Source organism: Colobus angolensis, unplaced genomic scaffold (genome assembly GCF_000951035.1).
Source record: "Colobus angolensis palliatus isolate OR3802 unplaced genomic scaffold, Cang.pa_1.0 Scaffold37, whole genome shotgun sequence".
Taxonomy (NCBI): domain Eukaryota; kingdom Metazoa; phylum Chordata; class Mammalia; order Primates; family Cercopithecidae; genus Colobus; species Colobus angolensis.
This window is the reverse complement of record NW_012117043.1, coordinates 7,599,274-7,622,159: the sequence shown is the minus strand read 5'-3', so window position 1 is coordinate 7,622,159 and position 22,886 is coordinate 7,599,274. Positions and strand designations below refer to the sequence as shown.

The 22,886-nt window shown below is 39.6% G+C and overlaps 1 protein-coding gene across 2 annotated transcripts in view; it reads left to right on the top strand.

Annotated features, from left to right (window-relative positions):
• The window catches only part of ANKFN1 (ankyrin-repeat and fibronectin type III domain containing 1), a 331,563-nt gene that overhangs the window by 267,135 nt on the left and 41,542 nt on the right, over positions 1–22,886 (top strand). For both annotated transcript variants that reach the window (XM_011953739.1, XM_011953738.1), the window contains exon 8: positions 21,495–21,592. In XM_011953739.1, coding sequence (XP_011809129.1) covers positions 21,495–21,592 — 98 coding nt within the window. The remainder of the gene's footprint in view (positions 1–21,494; positions 21,593–22,886) is intronic.

The window sequence follows — 22,886 nt, the reverse complement described above, 5'->3', positions numbered from 1 at the left end:
GCTGGCTGCAGTGGCTCACACCTATAACCCCAGCACTTTGGGAGGCAGAGGCGGGCTGATCACCTGTGGTCTGGAGTTCGAGACCAGCCTGACCAACATGGTGAAACCCCATCTCTACTAAAAATACAAAAAATTAGCCATGTGTGGTGGCGAGTGCCTGTAATCCCAGCTACTCGGGAGGCTGAGGCAGGAGAATTGCTTGAACCTAGGAGGTGGAGGCTGCAGTGAGCCGAGATCATGCCATTGCACTCCAGCCTAGGCAACAAGAGTGAAACTCCATCTCAAAAAAAAAGATACAAATTTGGGTCAGGTATGATGGCTCATGCCTGTAATCCCCGCACTTTGGGGGTCAAGACAGGAGAATCAGTTGAGGCCAGGATTTCTAGACCACCTGAGGCAGCATAGCAAGACCCCTTCTCCACAAAACATTAAAAAAAAAAAAAAATTAGCCAGCCATGGTGGCACATACCTGTAGTATCTACTACTACAGCCAACACTCAAGAGGCCTAGTTACTCTTGACGGAGGATAGCTTTAGCCCAGGAGTTATAGGTTACAATGAGCTATGTGCTCCAGCCTGAGCAACAGAAAGAGACCCTGTCTCAAAAAAAAAAAAAAAAGAAAAGAAATATAAATTCAATAATTCAATAATTTGATTTTTATCTATATATGGATTCCCTTTAAGCATAACCAGCTTCATGGGGCAATGACTGCATGGGTCCATAGTGCTAAATAGACAGACAATCTTTTAATAACCTGGTTCTCCACATCTTTCCAGCTTCATCTCCCACCACTTATCCTGCAGTCTATGGCCAAATCCCCAGAGCAGCTCATGTTACCTTGGTATTTATAATCTCATATACAGTCATGCCTTCATGCCATTGCACCACGTTATTCCCCTGCATGACATGCTTTCTACCTCTCCCCAACATCTAGACTGAACAAATAAGTGGCTGCATAGATGACTAGATGGATGGAAAATGAATGAAGGAATGAATACATATAATATAATTTAAGGAGCACTAGAGAACCTGCTGACTTAGAGTCATTCTAGCTCCCATTCAAAAAAGTTAAATTACACCTCTATTATCTTAATAAATACTCTCAGCATCCTTGTGGGCCACGTCAATCTTGAGATGATTACTTATGAGGTCCATGGCAAATAGTTAAAATAATGGTTATGATACTAAAGTTGGAGTGGCAAAGTTGGCAAACTATTTCTTTTGTTTTTTAATGTTATGGGAAACTCAAGGTTATCTATATATTATTTTTACTCACTTGCATTCTGATACACTATCTTTAGTATAAAAGCATTGAAATTATACCTAGGGTGCAGGTAATTGTGCATAACCCTGGATACATCGATAGGAATTCAGCATATATGAGAACCCATAATCCGTTATGTGTGCTGCAAAAATAAAGGCCTGGAAACTCCGTGGCAGATATTAATATTCTATGTTGCTTCTTCTGACTCCTTTTTTTTTTTTTTTTTTTGAGATGGAGTCTCACTCTGTCGCCCAGGCTGGAGTGCAGTGGCGCGATCTCGGCTCACTGCAAGCTCCAGCTGCCGGGTTCACACTATTCTCCTGCCTCAGCCGCCCGAGTAGCTGAGACTACAGGTGCCCACCACCACACCTGACTAATTTTTTGTAATTTTTAATAGAGACAGGGTTTTACCGTGTTAGCCAGGATGGTCTTGATCTCCTGACCTTGTGATCCGCCAGCCTCAGCCTCCCAAAGTGCTGGGATTACAAAGTGCGTGAGCCCGGCTGACTCCTTCTTTTAAAATGAAAATATTTGTTGGGGGGGGGGAAACAAATAAATAATTAATTAAAATACAAAAATGAAAATGGTCTCAGGGCATGTCTCTATGCCCTTATCATTAATCACACTTTGAGGGAAGGTAGTTTATCATTAGATGTATCTTTAATTTTTAGTTAGAAGTGTTTTCCTCTGTGATAGCTAGGTTCAGAGTTTTGATAATGAAAGAAGGCTGGAAGGTAATTCTGGAAGCTTGGGACAATGATGCAAGACAGTGGGCTTAGTTAGAGGAATGAGATGCCTCAATGAGGAACACATAGGCACTGGGTGAAGTGTTATGTCAGTTATGGATGAAGGCCAGAACAGGGAGAGAGGTCTAGGAAAAGGGAGTCAGAGGGTCCCAAGGACAACTATTAACACCTTGCAATCTTCCTCCTCTCATTCATCTGATGCTCATTCAATGAATAGGGCACAAACCAAAAAAAAAAACAGCAGTAGGCTCTAAGGGCTGATAATAAACCTCTTTGGCATCACTCTCCCTTTGAGAAACTCTTGGCCATCATGGCTTTGTCTGCCTAGGAAAAATACAAAACAAAACAAATTATAATAATACATGAGGACACATGCCCTGTATATTGTGTCTACAACACGCGGAAACCAAGCTTTAGACTTTTCTGAAGGTCCACAGACTCCAGGTTAAGAAGCTGTAATCGGTTAAAATTTGCAAACCCTCCAAAAGTTCAAGGATTTTTCATATCATTATGTCATTAAACAATCCGATCAGTGAAATACTGCCTCATTTTACTCACGAGGAATCGTAATTTCACTCTGGTTCATCAGAATATATTCTGTCTTTATATACTTGGAAAAATATCTAAAAGGAGAATCAAGAACTGATATTAGCATGCCTCTGGGACACCAAATAAGGGGGAATATAACCTTTTGCAACATTTATATCTTTTCCGTGTGTGATGTCACATTTCTTTTTGAAAGAAGTAAGTCAGATCTACCACTTTCACCTGTATTTTTATCCCTCTCAATGAGTGAAATGATTAGTACACTTAGAAAAATCAGATATTTCCAAAGTCTTCTGAAAATACAAACTAATTTTATCCAAATGTATACATAATTTTAAAAACCATGTGTCTCCTAATACTAGTCAGATAGTTTGTGCATAAATTATGCATTTTAAAAGTGAGTTTCTTTGCAACATGTTCACACTGCACCTTGCTAATACACGGTACTTATATCTGTCACAAAACGTTTTATTAGGTTTCCTTGACCTTTTACTTGTAAATTGATTTTCCTAGCCTTATTGGACCATGTAGTTTTATACCAGATATTTTGATACGGTAAATACTAAAATAAACAAACTTTCATTTATTCATTCTCCAGTCCTGGCAGTATTTAGTCAAACCCCCACCCCTGCCGCCACCACACACACACACGCACACACACAGGCGCACACACACACACGCACACACACGCACACACGCAAGCGCGCACACACACACGTGCACACACGTTTCAACTACTTCTTCTCTGAATATGCTACTACGATTTTTAGATAAATAATCAGTGTCCAATGTTTGCAAATGCTTTTTGAAAATCAAAACCTTGAAGTGCAAGATCCTCATTAGTTTTTTTTTTTTATTTTAAGCCTTCAGAGGAGGATGATGAACATTTGATAAACCCTTACCATTCAAAATAACTTGAAATAAATTATTGTGGTGACCATTAAGACGCCCCGAAATTCTTGATTTCACCCTTGACCCAATGCTAAAAATTTTTTAGCGTTTTCCACTTAAAAAAATGGAGGAATCTGTTTCGTAAAGAAGATGGCCAAAGCTGCATAACTCTTTTTAACTCGGCTGGACTCTAGCTTTTGCTAGACCACGTGTTTGGTCTGTAACTATAGTTGTTTGGGTTCCCAAAGTCCTGGTGTTGCCCTAGGAGGGTGAAAGCAACCATTGGTCCCTGCAGCAGAGTTCTCCGGGGACTGCTGTCAGCACAACTGCAGTCAGATGATGTGATTCAAACTTTTGTCAACACCATCCAGCAATTATTCTGAGGAGATTCCTTTTAATAACTAAATTGAAGTAAAAAAAAAAAGTGTAGAAATGTCACTGCTCTCATGTAGGGCAATCCTTCAAGGGAAAACTAGGTGATTTGTGCAGTGTTGACGGTGAATGAGCTGAGCAGATCACCCCAAATATTACAGACCAAAGACTCTACAGAAAGCAAGTAGGCTGGAGTCATGCATCACACAGACACGTGGTGTCAGTAGGAATTGAAGTCAGAGACTGTACAGCTAAGTTGTGGCAATTCCTACCCCTACTAGCTAGTAGTGGGCAAAGTCCTTGAAACAGTATAAGAAGCAGCTCTCTGATTTGAAATATGAGTAAGAACAGCAGAGCTTGTAAGATTTAAATGTCTCCAATGACCCTCCTTACACCAACATTGGTCATCAAACAAAACCAGGAATTGATCACCTCATTCCCTTGCTCATAAACCTTCAGCATTGCATACAAGGCTTTCCGCATATCAACCCATCCCTCAGCCCCTACGTCTTGCCTTCCTCTTCTTCCTCTTCTGCAGAACATCTATTTTTTCACTTGATTGCGCCCGAATTTTTCAGCTCTCAATCTCTCTCCCTGGAATGCCCCAAGATTGAGTTAAATCCTACTCAATCTTCAAAACCCAGACCAAATGTTACCTTCCCTTATCCCATCCTCCTCCCTGCCCCAACTCTGTTGGTCGTTGGCACTTCAGCCACACTTGGCTGATGTGCCTGTTATAGGGAGCATCACATTTTTATTGTAATTATCTGTATCTTTATCCATCTGTGTGCTGGGCTGTGATAATTCTAGGGTAAAGATAATTTCTTATTTATGTTTACATCCCTGTCATCCACCAATCTTAAAGATGCTCAGGAATGGATTGGCTTTATATGTAGAAACCTGAGTACATAAAGGTGTTTTTAAACTGGAAAGTGTCATTAAAATGTAGTAATTGTAATTGAAGTAATTGAAGGTAAATAACCTAAATAAAAGGTGAATTTAGTCTGAGTTTTACGCTTGAAGGAACTGGTGTTATGCAGAAGGAACTGACCTTCTAAAAATAGATGCTACAGATTTTTCCAGAGCCCTGCAGGGTAGCAGGTGGGTGCACCAAGGGATGACACCCTTAAAGACATAAAACTCTACCCTTCATCATGGGCCTGCACTGATCCATAGGACTGTACTGTCCCTCAGACTTACTCAAAATGAAAACTTACAGACCTGTGTACCTCCACGATTCCTTCTCTACAACTGCTGTTTTCTTCACTTTTGAGTACATGCTGAAGTTTCGTTAAACTGTGTGAGAAAGAGGCTCTGGATTTTGAACCCAGACAGACCTGGGTTCGAAATCTGGCCCTGGCATTCATTCCCAGTGTGTGCTCTCAGTCTGGCAAAGCCTTAACTTCACCTCTAAAATGAGAAAAATATATAACATGGTTGTTGTGAAAATCAAAGGAGAAAAATGTGGAAGAAAGTGTCTCAAAGTAAAAATGTTACGGAACTGCAAAGTGTTACTCTTGTAGTGAGAAGTAGACAATTAGCTCCAGTCTCCCCTTCCTTGGTTGCTTCTTCCCCCATATCTCTCTCTTGGATTCCCTGCAGAAGAAACAGTATGAATGTACATCTGGCTGGACTTGGGTCTGCTTTTCCTGACAGAGTATTTGCTCCAATCCCTAATAAGGCTGATCCACTTTATTCTCTGCAAAGGGGAAACTTTTTTGGGGGAAATAACAGTTTCAGCAGCCCCTGTGGTAACAGAGCGTTTCTTTGATCTCTTGCCACTATCTGAGTGTTGTTTTGAAAGTTATTTAAGGATGAAAGCATCCCCCAAAAAACCTACTGTCAAAGGGGATTTCAGTTCACCTCAACTCCAACCAACTCTGAGGTTTCAAATGTGTAGAATTGAGATGGTGACAGCTACATAAATATTAAGTGAGCAATGAGATGCCAATGTTTTTATTACTGTTTGCAATTGAACTTCGAGTAAAGCTGAGACCTGTTACATACACCTGGAGAGAGAGCATGGTTTTTGATATGACCACGATATTTGATTTGGAAATTTTTAAGTATACACTGTTGCTAATAGCTCTTAGTTAAAAAAAAAAAAGTAGCTGAACTCCAGTATTCAGCATTCCTATGAGAGTTTGTGATGCTGTGATGCCAAATATTTGGGTTTACATAGAAATTTGGCTCACAGATGGCTCAACGAATAGGAAAAGGTGGTTTTGGTGGGTAACAGAAAGCCAGGAAATTTCCTCCTGCTCACAAAGGTGGAGATAATGTCCACAATGAACTGGTACCACATCTCCCATACGTCATAGCACCAATGTCTTTCTGGTCTCTGTAACTACAGAATTACTCTCTCCAATTTTCCTCCTACAAAATACAAGAGTAATTTTCCTAAAATGCAAATCTGATCATATAATGGCCTGATCTTTCAAGAGCTCCAAAATGCTTTCAAATAATGCTGATACTTCTTAGCATAACCTGAGCTCCTGTCTCCTTCCCATCTTATCTCTAAAGTCACACTCCCATCTCACCTCACCCCTTCTCCTGTTCCTTGTAATTGCCTTGAAATTCCCCGACCACACCATGACTCCATGCCTTTGCACACACAGCAACCTCTGCCTGGAATGACTTTAGCCACTCTTTCCTATACATCCTTCAGAAGTCTGCCAGGAGCCAGCCTGTCTAGCGAGTTATCCCTAACCACTCCCTGCCAGACTGTTTAGGGTGACCCTAATCTGAGCCTGCCTCTATCATTACTCTCATCAGATTGTATTATAATCTTAAATTGATTTGACTGCCTCACTCCCCACCATTGTACTGTTACTGTCTGTAGGATAAGATTTGGGCTTTATTCATATTTACATCCCCAGGACATTTCCTTGTCCCTAGAAGGGTGTCAGTTAGAGTCTGATAAATCAGTCAGCCAATTAGCACTATATTTAAAGTTGGATTTGATTTCTTATCCTGAATGTACCAGCAATTAGCTTGGTATTGAGTCCAAAAGATACAAAATTCAAAAATTTCTATTATGTTTATTTAGAACCTATTATGTATATTTCCCTCCAATAAGTCCACATAATTATCTTTCCTGTCTATGGGCCAAGTACCTTACTCCCAAGATTTAATCCTGGTCAATGACTTTCCTGTCCCACCTTGGTTACTTTAGAATACATAAAACTTTTCAAAATCTGAAGAGTTCCTTTCTTTCAACCACATTCTCCTGCCCACAGTGAGTGGCCTCTTTTGAATATTTCCAAAGAGCAGTCTTGTTCTTCCTTTTCAGCTGTCAATGTGACAGTCTTCTTTACTAATTGAACAACTGCATTCATTCATTTAAGATATCTTTATTGGATACCTACTATGTGCCAGCTGCTGTCATGGACCAAAATAAAAGGCATGCGTGAGTCAATCTACCAGTTAAACAGATGAGCTGGAAAATACTCCACATTATGCATTTTAGGTCAAAGCTACTGTTTTAACTGCATTTTGTGAATGCTGAAAATTTAGAGATATCACATACAAGTAGACATGCAGAAACCAAAGGCAACACACAAAATAGAGATAATTACAGCACTTTCCCAAGAAAAGTAACTAGGTCCTTCAAATATCCCTTGCCGGGATATGCAATGTATGTTGAGATATTTAACCTTTCACAGGGATCTGAAAAAAAAAAAATACATATATCTTGCTTATAACATAAAGAGTTTTCTTTGATCTGCTGAAGGCTATTTGAGAATCCCCCAAAAAATAACTCCCATGTGACTTTATGGAGATTTATGTCTCCACATCAGCCAGTCTGATCATCACAAAAGCAGAAGCTGAGCCTGGGAATGGAGGACAAGGCTCTTTGTTTCCCTGGGAAGCTGCGGAAACTTCTTGACTTGATGGGAAAATCTAAAGATTGGATTTTTCAGGATCAGTAAGGCACCTTGTTGAGTAATTTACAGGAGAATGTGAAAACAAATACAGAAGAAAAAAGCCCCAAATAGCACATTCTTTTTAGTGAGACACAGAGGGAAGAAGACTGGGGCTGGCCTCCCAAGGGGGTCTGGTTTTTTTCTTTTTTATTTATTTCCCCACAAATTCCTTTGGGTCCTGAGGACCCGCTGCTACTTTGGAGTTGTTTCGTTCCCAAGCCTTCCATCCTGTCTCTCACCTTAGCTTACATGTCTCTAGCCAGAGGAGAGAGAAACAGGTGACTAAAAGATATGAACCTTATCCAGAACTGAGAGTGCTCAGAGTAGGCTATTAGATGGGGAGGAGGAGAAAGACTTGGCACCAGTAAGGCTGCATAACACGAACCAGGCTCCAGTTATGGGCCAGCAATGTACACGAGTCTTCTGTGACTGTTTACATTGCTGTTTATTTATGTATTTTTTTTACTCTGTACTTATCTTGGCCACCATTGCCACAGGTAGCTGATATGAACATACAGAACACCTTCATGAGACTCATAGACTCAGTGCAACCCCTTGTTCTGCTTGGTGGTCACTGCCCGCAACCCTGTCTCCCTCTTGAAATGTATAACAAGGAAATCACAGTATTAGAGACAACCCTAGCCCTTGGGGAAAGGGGACAGAGGCGCCAACCAGGAGTCCCTGCCTTAGATTCAGTCAGTGAAAGTCCAATATCTCACAGACTATCTGAGCTTTACGTAGTGGAGCTTTCTCTAGCCAAAATGACCTCAAAATGGCTATTAATCCATTTATTATTTTCTTCCCATATGGACTTGGGAGGCAGATGAGACAGACAGGGGTTCGAATCCAGCTTCTGCATTGATGGGCTGTGTGGATCTGAGCTAGTTATTTAAAAGTTTTGAGTGTCAATTTCCTCATCGATAAAATGAAGAGAATATTACCTACCACATAAGAGCATTAGGCGGATTAAATGAAATATTTATGGCCACGTGCAGTGGCTCATGCTAGTAATCCTAGCACTTTGGGAGCCCAAAGCAGGTAGATCACCTGAGATCAGGAGTTCAAGACCAGCCTGACCAACATGATGAAACCCCGTCTCTACTAAAAGTACAAAAAATCAGCCAGGCATGGTGGCAGGCACCTGTAATCCCAGCTACTTGGAAGGCTGAGGCAAGAGAATTGCTTGAACCCGGGAGGCAGAGGTTGCAGTGAGCTGAGAAGATCGCACCACTGCACTCCAGCCTGGGCAACAAGAGTGAAACTCCATCTCAAAAAATAAAATAAAAATAAAAATAAAAAACAGAAAGAAATATTTATAACTAAAGCACAAGACTCCAGTAAATATTAATAGATGGTCTCCCAGCATTCTCCAAAGATGACTAAGTGTTAGCTCCTATAAACCAATGTGGTTTTGATTGTTTCAGGATTTTCTTTTTACTGTTCACCTTTTGTGACATTAATTATATGCTATATTTTAAAAAGGTGATTATTTTTAAAATAATTGGAGCAATTTTCTTAGGAAAAACTACTAACCCCACACTTTGCCAGTGGTTCTTTCCCATTATCAGAAGACACCTGGCCTAACTCAGCACCAACTACAAATACCCTTCACGAGGACACTTGATGTCCCCATAGTAACTGTTCTCTGAGAACTATACTGGAATTCATGGCCCCTTTTTCTTTTCTCTTCTTCGTTTTTTTTTTTTTTTTTTTTGATGGTGTGTCTCATTCTTTCGCCTAGGCTGGAGTGCAGTGGCACAGTCTTCGGTCACTGCAACCTCCGCCTCCCACGTTCAAATGATTCTCATCCCTCAGCCTCCCAAGCAGCTGGGACTACAGGTGCCCGCCACCATGCCTGGCTAATTTTTGTATTTTCAGTAGAGATGGGGTTTCACCATATTGGTCAGGCTGGTCTTGAACTCCTGACCTTAAGTGATCTGCCTGCCTCAGCCTCCCAGAGTGCTGGGATTACAGACGTGAGCCACTGCGCCTGACCCATGGCCCCTTCTTAAAATGTGCTCTCATCCAGTAGAGTGTAGATGAGGTGAAAAAGATACTGCACACATTATGGTTTCTTAGGACCCAGCTGACAAGTGCTTTTTTTTTTTTTCATTTTGTCCTAGAAGGAGAGAGAAGTGAAGTGACTGTCATTTTATTCATTAAATAGCTCTTTTTGGAACTATTACTCTACAAATGTTGCCTACTGTGAGGGATGCAAAGGTGAGTTAGACGCAGAGTCTGCACTGAAGAAGTTCCAGGGATGATAAGATATTCCTTTAACACAACTTTTTTAAATGCCATGTGCATATCCTCTTGTATACAGTGAGGTAAAAACAGACAAGCCCATGGATCTCACATTTTCTTAAGTTAACAAGTAAGTAAATAAATAAACAAAACAATTTCAGATACTTACAAGTGATAAAAAATAAAATGAGATAGTGTGTTGGGGAGAGGCATAAATGGGCTCTGTAGAAACCACTCACTAAGTTGGAGAAACAGAAAGTGCAGATGAAACACAATGGATAGAATGGTAGAAGACGCGCTTTCAAAGAAACAAGCAAGACCCAGATCATGACGCCTTGTAGGCCAGAGCTTAGCAAACTTTTCCTGTAAAGGATCAGATTGTAAATATTTTAGGCTTTGCAGGTTATATGGTCTCTATGCCAACTATTCAGTCCTTCTATTGAGACAATGCATAAGCCAATGAGTTGAATTTAAATTTTGCATAATTTTCACATTATGAAATATTTTGCTTTTTCTTCAACATAAAAACCACTTTTAGCTTACAGGCTGTACAGAAACAGGCAGCAGGCTGGATTTGGCCTACAGATCTCAGTTTGCCACGTCCTGTTGTAGACTATGTTGAGGAGTTTAGATTTTATTCCAGGTACATTAGAGAACCGTACAAGCTTTCTGTGTTAGAAAGTATTGTGATAGGATTTATGCTTTGAAAAGATTGTTCTGGTGTCAGTGGATTGGTGGGGGTATGAATAAAGGCAGACAGACTAGCTCAGCTATAAAACTGTTGTAGGAGTATGGATGTGAAACAATTTCGGCTTGGATGAGGGTAATTATAGCAATGGAGTTTTAAAAAAATTAATAGGAGGCCAATTTGAAATACAGTGTGCTAGTAGAGTTGAAAATGCATGCACATAAATCTTTATAATATGAAGTAGAGTATATTAATGCCAGAAAGAATGACAGTTGAAATTATTCTGGAGGACCCAAGAGAACGACCTGAAGTTGATGGACCACAAGTCTTTCACTTGAATAGGTTTTTGACAAGAAAAGAAGGGAGAGTCATTGTGATGGGGGAAAATAATGGTCCTCCTGTTTTCATCTGCATCTGTAAGAAATGGACCATGATATTAAACTGTAAGCTCCTTGAGGTCAGAGATCATGTCATATGCCTCTCCATAACCCTACAACCTAGCTGATCAGTAATCTAATGTCATTTGTGATACAGATGAACCTGGAGGGCATAATGCTAAGTGAAATAAGCCAGATGCTGAAAACATAGTGTATGACTTCTCCTGTATGTGGAATCTTTAATTTTTTAAAAAAGATCACGAACAGAAAAAGATGGTAGAATAGCAGTTACCAGAAGCAGTGGGGTGGGGAGAGGGAAAATGGGGAGCTGTAAATCAAACAGTAAAAAGTTATAGGTAGGTAGACTTCAGTTAGTAATACTGCATTGTATACTGAAAATTTTGCTAAGAGAGTAGATTTTGATGCTCTTACCACACACACACACACCCACCCACCAAACACACAAAGGTAACTATGTGAGAGATGAATATGTTAATTGGCTTCACTGTATAATCATTTCACTATGTATATGAATATCATAACATCATGTTGTATACCTTGAACATGTAAAGGAAAATAAAATTTAATGGCAACTGCTAAAAAAAACTAATGTCAATTCCAAAAGTATTTAGTGGTGTTCTGCATGCTATGGTATATGCTAGCTGCTGAGGTCTATAGGGCCATATAAAATTGACATGGTCACTGTCCTCATGGAGCTTACCAGGATTAAATAGATAATTGTACAAATCAATAATTACTGTGTTACAAAGGAACAATATTTGGTGCTCTGAGAGGATATACCAGGACCCAATTGTCTTGGGGATCAGAGAAAGGTTGCGTGTAGAACTGACATTTACATTGATGGCTGAAGGAAAAGGAAGAAATAGATAATGAAATAGAAATTAGAAGTCGGAAGAAAGAGCATTTCCAGCTAAAGGAACAGTATGCATGAGTTTCCTGAGACAGGAAGGAGCCTGGCATGTTTGAGGATCTAAAAACCAGAGACAGAAAGAAAACAAGTAAGCATGATAGAACTGAAACTAGTAGATGGAAAAGGTCCAGACCATCCAGGCCTTGTAGGCCAGGGGAAGGATCGAGAACTTCCAGGGGAGTTTTGGGTTGAAGCAGACCTAACTTTAATTCCTAGTTACGCCACTTGTTAAATGGATAGAATTACTAAATTACTGACCTCGCCCATCTTTCAGGAATTGTGAGGATAAATGTTAAAATGATTGATTGTGAGAAATAATGATGAAATTTTCTGTAAAAGAAGCTGGTGGATTTTCATTGAATGGTTTTCCTCCCTGGGCACAGGGTAAATGCAGGGAATAATGTGAACTAAGCCTCAGAAATTAGGTTAAATGCTCAGCAAAGATGTCCCTATTTTGTGGCTCCCAGGGAGCAAAATGGAACTATGAAGATTGTCCTCCCCTCTTCAATGTCCACACATAAGTCAGATCCACTCAGTCTGAGCCCCAATTCTGTACTTCCACAAGAGAAAGTGGGAGTGGATGTCCAAAGATCAATCTGGCATTGATCCTGTCCTCAAGGAGTTTCATTCATTACTTAAAGTTGTAAGGAGGAAAATGGAGTCTTTTCAATGGATGAGGTAGGTGGATAAAAGAAAAGCCAAACAGAGTGCGCCTTTCTAAATGAAGGCTCAGCATCTGGCAAGAAAGTTGAACTGTTTTTGCTTTTCCCCCCTGGCTAGTGATTTTAATTTCAGGAAGGCCCAACAGGACTCAGAAAGCTGCGAATGTAAACTGACTACATATTTTGGTCTTTGTGTGTCTAAATCAGACAGCTAATCCTGTGCTCTCCTTGCTCTGTTCCTTTAGAAATGTAAAATAGCTTGCTGGAGCTCTCTCCATGCAAGCAACATGGGTATTGCTCTGCTGAAAACAAAACAAAACAAAAATGTCAGAATCCCGGGAAACATCTCCAGGAGAGCTCTTGCCCCATGGAAGCGCTGTCAGAGGCTGCCTCTTTTCAAGGGAGGTGTGGTGGGGTTAGCAGCCCAAGCCTGCTGATCTCCAGTTGTCGTTGGGTTTTGAGTTCTAGCTATTGTTCAGTTACGTCAATTACAGTTTTTTAAAGGCTCATACCTCTTTCATGACCAAAAATTATCAGGACAGTTTCTCCTAAAAACCTAGTCTAAACAAGGGACAATCTATCTGGACATCTTACTGAAGGATATGGCAGGGTTTCAAGGAAGAAGAGAAAGTAGAAGAGTTTGTCTGAGTTAGTGACCTATGGGCCTACTTTTGGTTCAGTGTGCTAAAAGTGCTTATTCATAACGTCCAGATAACATGAAATAAAATATTGTAATAATGTATAATAAAATATTACTACACATAGTGATAAAATGTAGTAATAATGAAGCATGGTTAGTCCTGTTCACGTGTAATCTTCTATGCTATCGGGAGTAGTGGCCTGGTATGTCCTGCCATCCATACGAACAGCATTTAGTTTGTCAGTCCATGACTGCTGTCCTATTGCTCAGTCAGGTCCACAGATGCCCACCCTGCAGGCTATGTCCTTCACTAGTTTCTGGGCCAACCCTGGCTTAGACAAGAGCTAATGCAGGGAACCTGGGCTCTTGTACTGCCCAGGACCTGGAGCCTGATCACTGCACAGACCTCCCAGGTGGTGACTGCTTGGTAACTGACCTTCTGCCCCAGAGTCCCTCACTGTGCCACTTCTGTGTCCTAAAGGGGCTTAAGTGCCTCATTCCTGACTCCTGATATCAGGATGTTACCTAAATTATGCCCAAGCAGTCCATACCCCTCAGACATTCATTATACCTGCTAATCATGATACATGCACCTTCCAAAGTCCACCTCAGCAATCATCTAGCATTTATGCAGTGATGTGATGGTAAATGCTTAACAACTGATACCCTGGGGAGGAAAAATCTATATATATAGATAGAGTATATGTGCATATAATTATATACATATGCGTATCATCATACAGACATATATATGCATATGTCTATTGTAAATTTTACTGATAGAATGTGTAGCACACAATTTATAAATAACAATAAAATATACAGTACTCTGTATTGTAGATTATTTATCACCTGTTGATTCTACCAAAATGCTTTTGTTTATTTTTGTTGAACTTTTGAATCTGCAGCCAAATGATGGCTGCAGTTAATGGAATGGTGCAGTCCCCATGTAATGTTGGTTGATATTTTCTTTTTTTTTTCTTTCTTTCTTTATTTATTTTTTTTTTAATTATACTTTAAGTTCTAGGGTACATGTGCATAGCGTGCAGGTTTGTTACATATTGTGCCATGTTGGTGTGCTGCACCCATCAACTCGTCAGCACCCATCAATTTATCATTTATATCAGGTATAACTCCCAATGCAATCCCTCCCCCCTCCCCCCTCCCCATGATAGGCCCCGGTGTGTGATGTTCCCCTTCCCGAGTCCAAGTGATCTCATTGTTCAGTTCCCACCTATGAGTGAGAACATGCGGTGTTTGGTTTTCTGCTCTTGTGATAGTTTGCTAAGAATGATGGTTTCCAGCTGCATCCATGTCCCTACAAAGGATGCAAACTCATCCTTTTTTATGGCTGCATAGTATTCCATGGTGTATATGTGCCACATTTTCTTAATCCAGTCTGTCACAGATGGACATTTGGGTTGCTTTAAGGAAGTAAAACAAAGAGCAACAAAGATCTGTTTTAGAACTTATTCATCAATGACATAAGCAACTTTGTTGAAATAAATAATAGTTTTTGAGTATTAGAAGAATATTTCCTCAATTTTTTGTGCAATTTACAACTGTAACAGTCACAGAAATCTTTAGTCTGCATTATTAACCTTTTCTCCATCACTTTCTTAAGTCTCAGCCAGTGGTCAGCAAATTTCTCTGCTGATGCAGGAGAATTGCTTGAACCCTGGAGGCGGAGGTTGCAGTGAGCCAAGACTGTGCCACTGCATTCCATCCTGGGTGACAGAGCAAGACTCCATCTAAAAAAAAAAAAAATTTCGGCAAGAGCCATAATATAATAACTATTAGAAGAGCAATTAACAAGCAAATGGTTCAGACTATGGAGGAGACTTTTTGTGGTTACTTGGTTACTTGTATTGCTTATGAATTTTTAAAAATCCTGAACATTTAGACACCTCTGCTCCCTACCTGTATCTGTATGTAGATCTATCATATGATAAGCAAAACTAGGATAGTACATGATATATGCAGAGAAGCATGTATTATTTTTGTGGATGGCAGAACCTGCCAATAAATAAATGAATCTAGCCTTCTGATTCCAACTTTGCTTTTAATCTTCTAGAAGTAGTACATGCAAGAAGGTTTTTCTAGTGTCAAAAAAAAGAAGAAGAAGAAAAAGAAGAAGATGAAAAAGGCTTTTGCCCTTAATTTAAATCATTGTTTTTCTAGGGAAATTTAATTTGGGAAAAAAATGTTTTTCTAATTAACTGGATGACTGTGTGCTATGCAAACAATAAAGATTCTTGTTTGAAAGTAATGCATGCCCCTGTTCCTAAGACTACCAAGGGAATTTAAAATAAAAAATGCAAGCAGCTCCGGCCTCATATTTTGCCAGAGTTAAACAGAATTCCCAGACCCAGAGTTTTCACGTCAGTTCCTAATTTAAAACCCACAAGTGTTGAGCCGGTTCATGCTGCAGCAAGACACATCTTCTCATCTCTAGAAATGACTGTATTTGATCTCAGTCTGGGTTTCTCGGCACATCCTTCTCTCCCTCTCTCTTCTTCTTGTGCTATGGATGGCCTGAAAGGTTAGAAACTGCACAATTAGATGGATCAGGGGAAGATTTCATAATGCTCTAGTGCTGGGTTGGGCAGTCTAGCCAAATTCCGTTCATTAGCTAAGGCGCCAGGGTGAATGTGGCCAGTAAGAATGCTGTTTTGCTTCCATCGAAGAGCTGATAGGGAATAGGAAATACACTTTTAGTTTTTTTGGTTTCTGAGAAGCAGTATGGACAAGTGAAGGTCCAGGATGCTTGGAACCTGGAGGCCAGGAATTAATCTCCATTTCAACCACTAACTGAGCAGTACAAGTAACTGCCATTCTCCTTTTGACTTTTTCCCCTCCATTCTGACAGTTTTCTTATGCTGTCTGTACCAGCATGAAATTCCTGTCTACTGTAGACTTTAAGCATTCCAAAGTCAAGAATCAAGTATTCACCCAACATTTACTGAGCCACCTACACTCTGCTGGGTGCTATGATAGGTGCTTTGGAAAGTGGTATTAATCAGACATGGTCCTTGCCCTAAGGAGCTTGTAGACTACAGAGGAGACGGATCACTGAAAAACAAAAAACATAAAACAATAAAGCAAGTGCAATGTGTGAGACATATTAAAATTGCTCAGGGAAAATTGGCAAGGGTGATTCCCTTGGGAAGCCAGAGAAAACTAGAAAAAGGAAAGGACTTTGAACCAGGACTATTTGAATAAAGGGATAGAAGTTTTTGTGGAAGAGGAGGCCATACCACAGGAGAAAACAGCATAAGCTATGGATGGGTCTAAGGGCAAGTGACCAATAAGGCTAAGTGGAGGATTTGGGTGATGTTTGATTAAGAAGAACGTATGTAACTTTTACAGTATATTCCTCCCGATGTGTGAACAGGATAAAACAATTCTGAGCTTTGAGGCATTTGAGATTTTAGGGAGAATCTGCGCAACAGCAAGTTTTATGAGGTTTTTTTGGATGATTGAATAAAAATTAATGAGACATTGCTGCACTGTTTTGTCTTTATGCCTTTACATTAGCGCAGTCTTCACCTCTCCAAAACCTGGCCTGCGACTTGGGTGTTTTCAGCTAAAACACGGTGTATTATGTAATCCACATCATAAGCCTTGAAATTCCCCTGAGCTTTATACTGTGTTTTCTGCTTGGGTACCCTAACTCTTTGTGTGAATTTTGTGAGTTGTGAATTTTCTAGTCTTGTAACTAATTCTGTGACATTTCCCATTGCATTATAGACCTCAGGGTGACAGGGCCAGGCTTCAGGGGCTCTTTTACTTTTTAATCTTTTGCCCTGTGATTTACGTAGCTGCCATCAGATAATGGCAGTGTTCAGGTAGAACTTCCCTGCCCAAATGACTCTACATATCTGAAACCTAGATAAAAATTAAATTTTTGTTAAAATAACAAGGAATCCCATTTAAAATAGTCATAGTTCCTTGATATAAATACAATGAATCACAGTTTGAGCCAGAGCCAAATTTTAGGGAATACTAATGCCTAGGTTTTGTCAAGTAACTTTCTTGCTAATTTTCAACTGCTAAGAGCCATTGTGCAATTAAGCCCTGCTTTTCCTTCTCAGACCCAAGTAGAAACAGTTTCTCTCATCTTTATCTTAAATATTATAAGTTTTCTATAGTTTTAGAACCGGCTTACACGTGATTTTCTCAGGGTTTAATGGTAAGTCTGTAAACTACCTACATACAACTTTCCAAAGAGACCATTCTGAGTTAACCTTCTTAGAATTCCCAGTTGCGGCTGGCACAGTGACTCACGCCTGTAATCCCAACGTTTTGGGAGGCCGAGGTGGGCTGATCACCTGAGGTCAGGAGTTTGAGTTCATGACCAGCCTGACTAACATGGTGAAACCCTGTCTCTACTAAACACAAAAAACTTAGCCAGGTATGGTGGTGCATGCCTGTAATCTGAGCTACTTGGGAGGCTGAGACAGGAGAATCGCTTCTACCCAGGAGGCGGAGGTTGGAGATTGGAGGCTGCAGTGAGCTGAGGTCGTGCCACTGCACTCCACCCTAGGCAACAAGAGCGAAACTCCATCTCAAAAAAAAAAAAAAAAAAGAATTCCCAGTCGCTCTCAAAGTGACTCCTGCTCACTCTGTTTCCTTCTTCATTCTTTAAATGCCCAGAAATTCCTTTCTTCTTTCTGTGACTTCATGCCAAAAGGAGTCCACCAACCCAAGGAAATACACAAAGGGAAAAAGACTGTTGGTTGCCCCAGAATAGACTGGCCATTCTAATATGGAGAATTGTTTGCCTTTGATGTGAGTCTTCTCTTTCTCTAGCCCCTTCCCCTTTGAAACTCAGATATGTTATAAAATCTAATTAGACTTAACTGTTTAAAACCCTCTATTAATTCCCAAAGAAGAACCACATCTTCCTACAACCGGCTTCTGTTTATGTTTTGTTCTGCAAGAAGCCTGACGCTCTTTCCTACCTGAAACTTGCTTTGCAAAACATGTTTCAGTAAAACTTGAGCAGTTTCAAAAATAAATTGAGGTTTCTTTAGAAATTCTAAAAACTGTATCTCTGAAAAACTTTTCATTAATCATTTGCCAATAATCTGGTATTATTCTCACTAATCCCTTGCTCTTCTTTTGGCAAGGTCTCTTGAGTTCTTAGTCTGGAGTCACAGCCCTCGATTCTCAACCTTCAGCTTACAGCTCTACCACAGCAACTAATCATGTCTGTTTCAATGGCAACCAAAGATATTTTTGTTTCCAGAATTTTCCTATATTCTTTGCTCTTCCTAAATTTCTTTGCAAATTTGCTACTCATTTTTGTTTTGTTCTGTTTGTAATAACTTACTCAAGCATACCGTTTTTCTTCCATAGCTAAATTAGGTGTAACATTATTCTCTGATTACAAACCTTCCCCAGTTTGACTTTCAGAGACTTGGCTTCTTCAAGAGTTAGTCGCTCGTAAGTGGAATAAAACATTTTGAAAAATGGAAACATGTATGTAATACATATACATATATATAAACAAAAATATGTGTTTTAGAATACATATTTGTAAGGAGGTATAGATCCAATTTGAGTTAATATATAATCTTAATCATTTTATTATAACTAGATTATATAATGTACCTGAGAGCTTCAAGGGGCAAGAAACTAGAAAAGGAGAAGATTCACGTGAAAGAAAATTATTTTTGTGTTGGAAAAACTAATCTACTCTAGGGGTGTGTGTGTGTGTGTGTCTGTGTGTGTGTGTGTGTGTGTGTGTGTACATATACATGCATTTGATTTGTAAGTATTAAATAAGCACCCTCAATGCACCAAGCACAGACCCACGTACTAGAAAGGAAAAAAAAAATGAATGACACTTTTCCTACTCTCAAGTTTCTCATGATCAAGAGAAAGAGATACATACCACAAAACATAATGCATTATAATAAATCTCATTTTTACAGAAACAAGGGACTTAGGGAGCAGAAAAACAGGTGTATTTGATAAATTATTCCTGATGAATTTAGAGATGACTTTGCTAGGTCCTTAATGGTTGGTAGAGTTTCACCAAGCAGAAGTTGGAAGATGGGGAAAAGCCACAGAAGCAGAAAATGCATGCCACCACACAGTAGGGGCATGCCACCACACTCAGTTATTTTATATATATATATATAATATATATATATGTATCTTGCAGAGATGGGGTCTCATTTTGTTGCCCAGGCTGGTCTTGAACTCCTGAACTCAAGCGATCCTCTTGCCTTGGCCTCCCAAATTGTTGGGATTATAGGCATGAGCCACTGTCCTCCAGCCTAAGAGGATTATATGCAAGGATGAGGAAACAAGCAGAAAAATCAATTAAAGAGTTATTGCAGAGTTGATGTTCATATTCATAAAGCCATTCTTTGAGGTAATCACAGTATCGGGGGAAGAGAGCAACTTGTAGGAGACATTTTAGAACCAGAAACTACTTAGTTTAGTGATGAACTGATTTTAAAGAATTGAGGGAAAGGAGAAGACAAGGATGCACTGAGATTTTTGGTTGAGTGACTGGATACATGACAGTGCCATTAGCTAAAGTTGAGGAAATAAGAGAAGAAATATATTTTGGTAAAAAAAAAAAAAGTACTTAGGGGACCCTCGGAATGGGAGACACTCAAGTAGAGATTGACAGAAGGAAGTTCAAGCTCAATGGGGAAGCTAGACATAGAATCACGGTTTTAAGACTCATAGTTAGAGCCATAAAAGTGGATAAAGTCAATACCAAGGACAAACATGTGGAGTGAAAAGAGAGCCAAGCATCAAACTCCCAAGGAACACCACATCAAAGGGAGAAGGGGCAAAACCAGGAAGAGTCTAGAAAGAGGCAGTTAAAGGATAAGAGAAGTAGAAAGGCAGGTGCAACCAAAACCGGGGGGGAAAAAGGTTGCACAAAGTGAGGAAGGCCAAGCATGGCAAGATTTCCCAAGGAGAGGCAGTTGCTGATGATCAAAGCATGAGGAATTTTAGGACAGCAGTTTCAAGAGTGTGAGGAAAGCAAGTGAGATGCCCAGGAACATTCTGAAGAAGAGGAGAGAATGCAGGAGCATCCAGAGCAGAGGAATTGTGTGACTCGGGTGGCACAGCAGGCTTTGGAGATGGTTTGATTTTGAAGTATTAAAGTGTTATATAGAGAATGTCATTTAAATCTTAAGATCTATTGCTTATCACAAAGTTTAGAAACAGAGGCCTTGCTTCCCATGGGATTTAAGTCCCTGCTTCATTTATGCTTGCCTTAAATCCCACCAGGTATAAGCAATTACTTAAGATACTTTTTACTGATGATGCACAATTTATCTTTCCTGACCGTGGCTTTGTCAACCGATAGAAAATGTGATGAAAGCATATGCTATCACAGTAAAATGGGGTGTTAGAATTTGCATGATTTAGCCAGGAATAAACATTCACCTTGGGGATGTCAAGGGAGAACAACATTAAACACCTTAGCCACAAACCCCTTTTCCAATGAAAAGGCTTGGAAGAAAGTATCAAGGAGGAGGAGTGAAGGAGAAGGGAGCAGTATATAAGGCATTAGGGGAAGAGAATGTTTTCAGAAAGAGAAGGTGTCAAATGATGTGGAGATAATGAAAGGAGGCTTCTTTATTTGGAATGAAAATCTCACTCAGACCTTAAGAGAGCATTTTCAGTAGAATGGTGAAGCAGATGTCAGGCTTGGAGAGCAAATAGAGGGTAATGTCCTAGTGGATCCTTTGGTTCTGAAATGCAGTAAATAAGTTATCTACTATATAGAACAAACTGTTATATGTATTGTGCCTGAGTATATGTGTGTATATACATATACACATACAAATACACACACAAACACACACACACACACAATGTGTTTATATGGCGATGGCCTCATGAGCAATGTATTTAATATAACTTATATCTGACATTAAGAACATCACATAAGTGTACATGTACCACAATATATATTATATTTATCAAGGCTCAAAAAACTAGTCAGTTTTTATGATTCTTTTCTGCTCTTCTTTTAAAACAAATGTGAACTTGGAAACTAAATGGACATTTCAAGGAACATTGTCTGAAACACCAATATAAAGAAAGGAGGGTACGCTTAACCCTTTTTGAGAGGGATTGTATGCCAGAGTTTCTATGGTACTTCCTGATGTGTGACTGAATTTTATTCTCCCTCTTTCTCTCTCTCCCTGCCCCCCTCCTCCTTCCAGTGGAATGGAGTATGTCCAAAGATTTTTCTCCTTTGGCTGGAGAAATCATCATGGATAATCTGCAGACTCTGAGATGCACAATCACAGGACTTACAATGGTAAATGTCCCCAGTAGACTTTCCATTTCTCTATCACTGATATTTGTGCTGGGATATTAGTAGCAAATGCCTATTCTGAAAGCAACAGCCAATGCCCAGTCCTCTGGCAACAACTGCCACTCATTAAGCATGATATGTCTGGTATCTATAATCTGAATTTCACAAAGGAGTAAGCAGACGGCATGAATCATTTTGTAAACTGCCCTGTTCTAAGGAGATCAGAAAAAGACTGGCCTCATGCAAGCCTTGAAAGCTGCTGCTTTCTGGATCACAGTCTAATCTTTTGGGGGGAAGCAGGGAGTGGATCAAAGGCTCCAAGAGATCCAATTTTGACTCCCTGTCTGATGGTAAAAATAACAGCTTCATCTCACCCTCATGCCCACAGCCTCAGCCTCGGTTGAGATCAGTCATCAATTGCAGTCACATAATTTCCTGAGAGAAATCCTTTTCCCTTGATTAAAAAAAAAAAAGTCTGTCTAAATATGCTTTCACAAAAAAGAAACTATATATGGTGGAGCTGTTTCTCAGTAACCTAAACCAATTTAAATTGTGAATGAAAAAACTGGAACAAACTGCACTTATTTGTTTAATATAAACTCAAAAGTTAATTATTTAGAATTATGAATATATGAGGATATGAAATGCAAAAAAGTAAAAACACCTTGTAAATCAGTTCAAACTGGAGCAAACCCTGTATTTCTTCAAGCAATTAAAATGCAAAAGATAAAATTCTTTTTTCTCAAAATATTTTAAAAGTAAAATCAAACCTTTTTCAGTCCAATTCAAATATTTAATATCTTAGGACCTTCACATGAGGGAAGTAGAGGGATAATTTTGTTCTTATTGTTGTTGTTTACTTAAAGGTTGGTTGATTAAAACAGTTACTTACAAAGTATAATCCTAAAGCTCAGCCTTAAAAAAAAATGCATCAGGTTGCATTTCTTCAAGTTTAAACCTGCTTATTCTAATGGAATTTTTGATGCTTGGGTAATCACCACGGAATCCTGACGTCTAGTCCTAATCGCATATCTATACCAGGGGCCAGAACTGTGGATTACCAGAGCAAACAAACCCCCCGAGTGGGTGGCCCCCAGAGATGCTATCAGCAGAAGACTGATTCCAACCCTATGGCTCACAAGATGGAAGAGGGCCAAAAGGAACCCTGGGGAATTTTCATTGCTTAAAAGAAAAAGTGATATGGTGATAAAAATGGAAAACTCTCCATAAAGAGTTTCTCTAATATCTGAACTAATTTCCATAGGGATTAAGTTTTTCCACTTGACCATCTAATGAT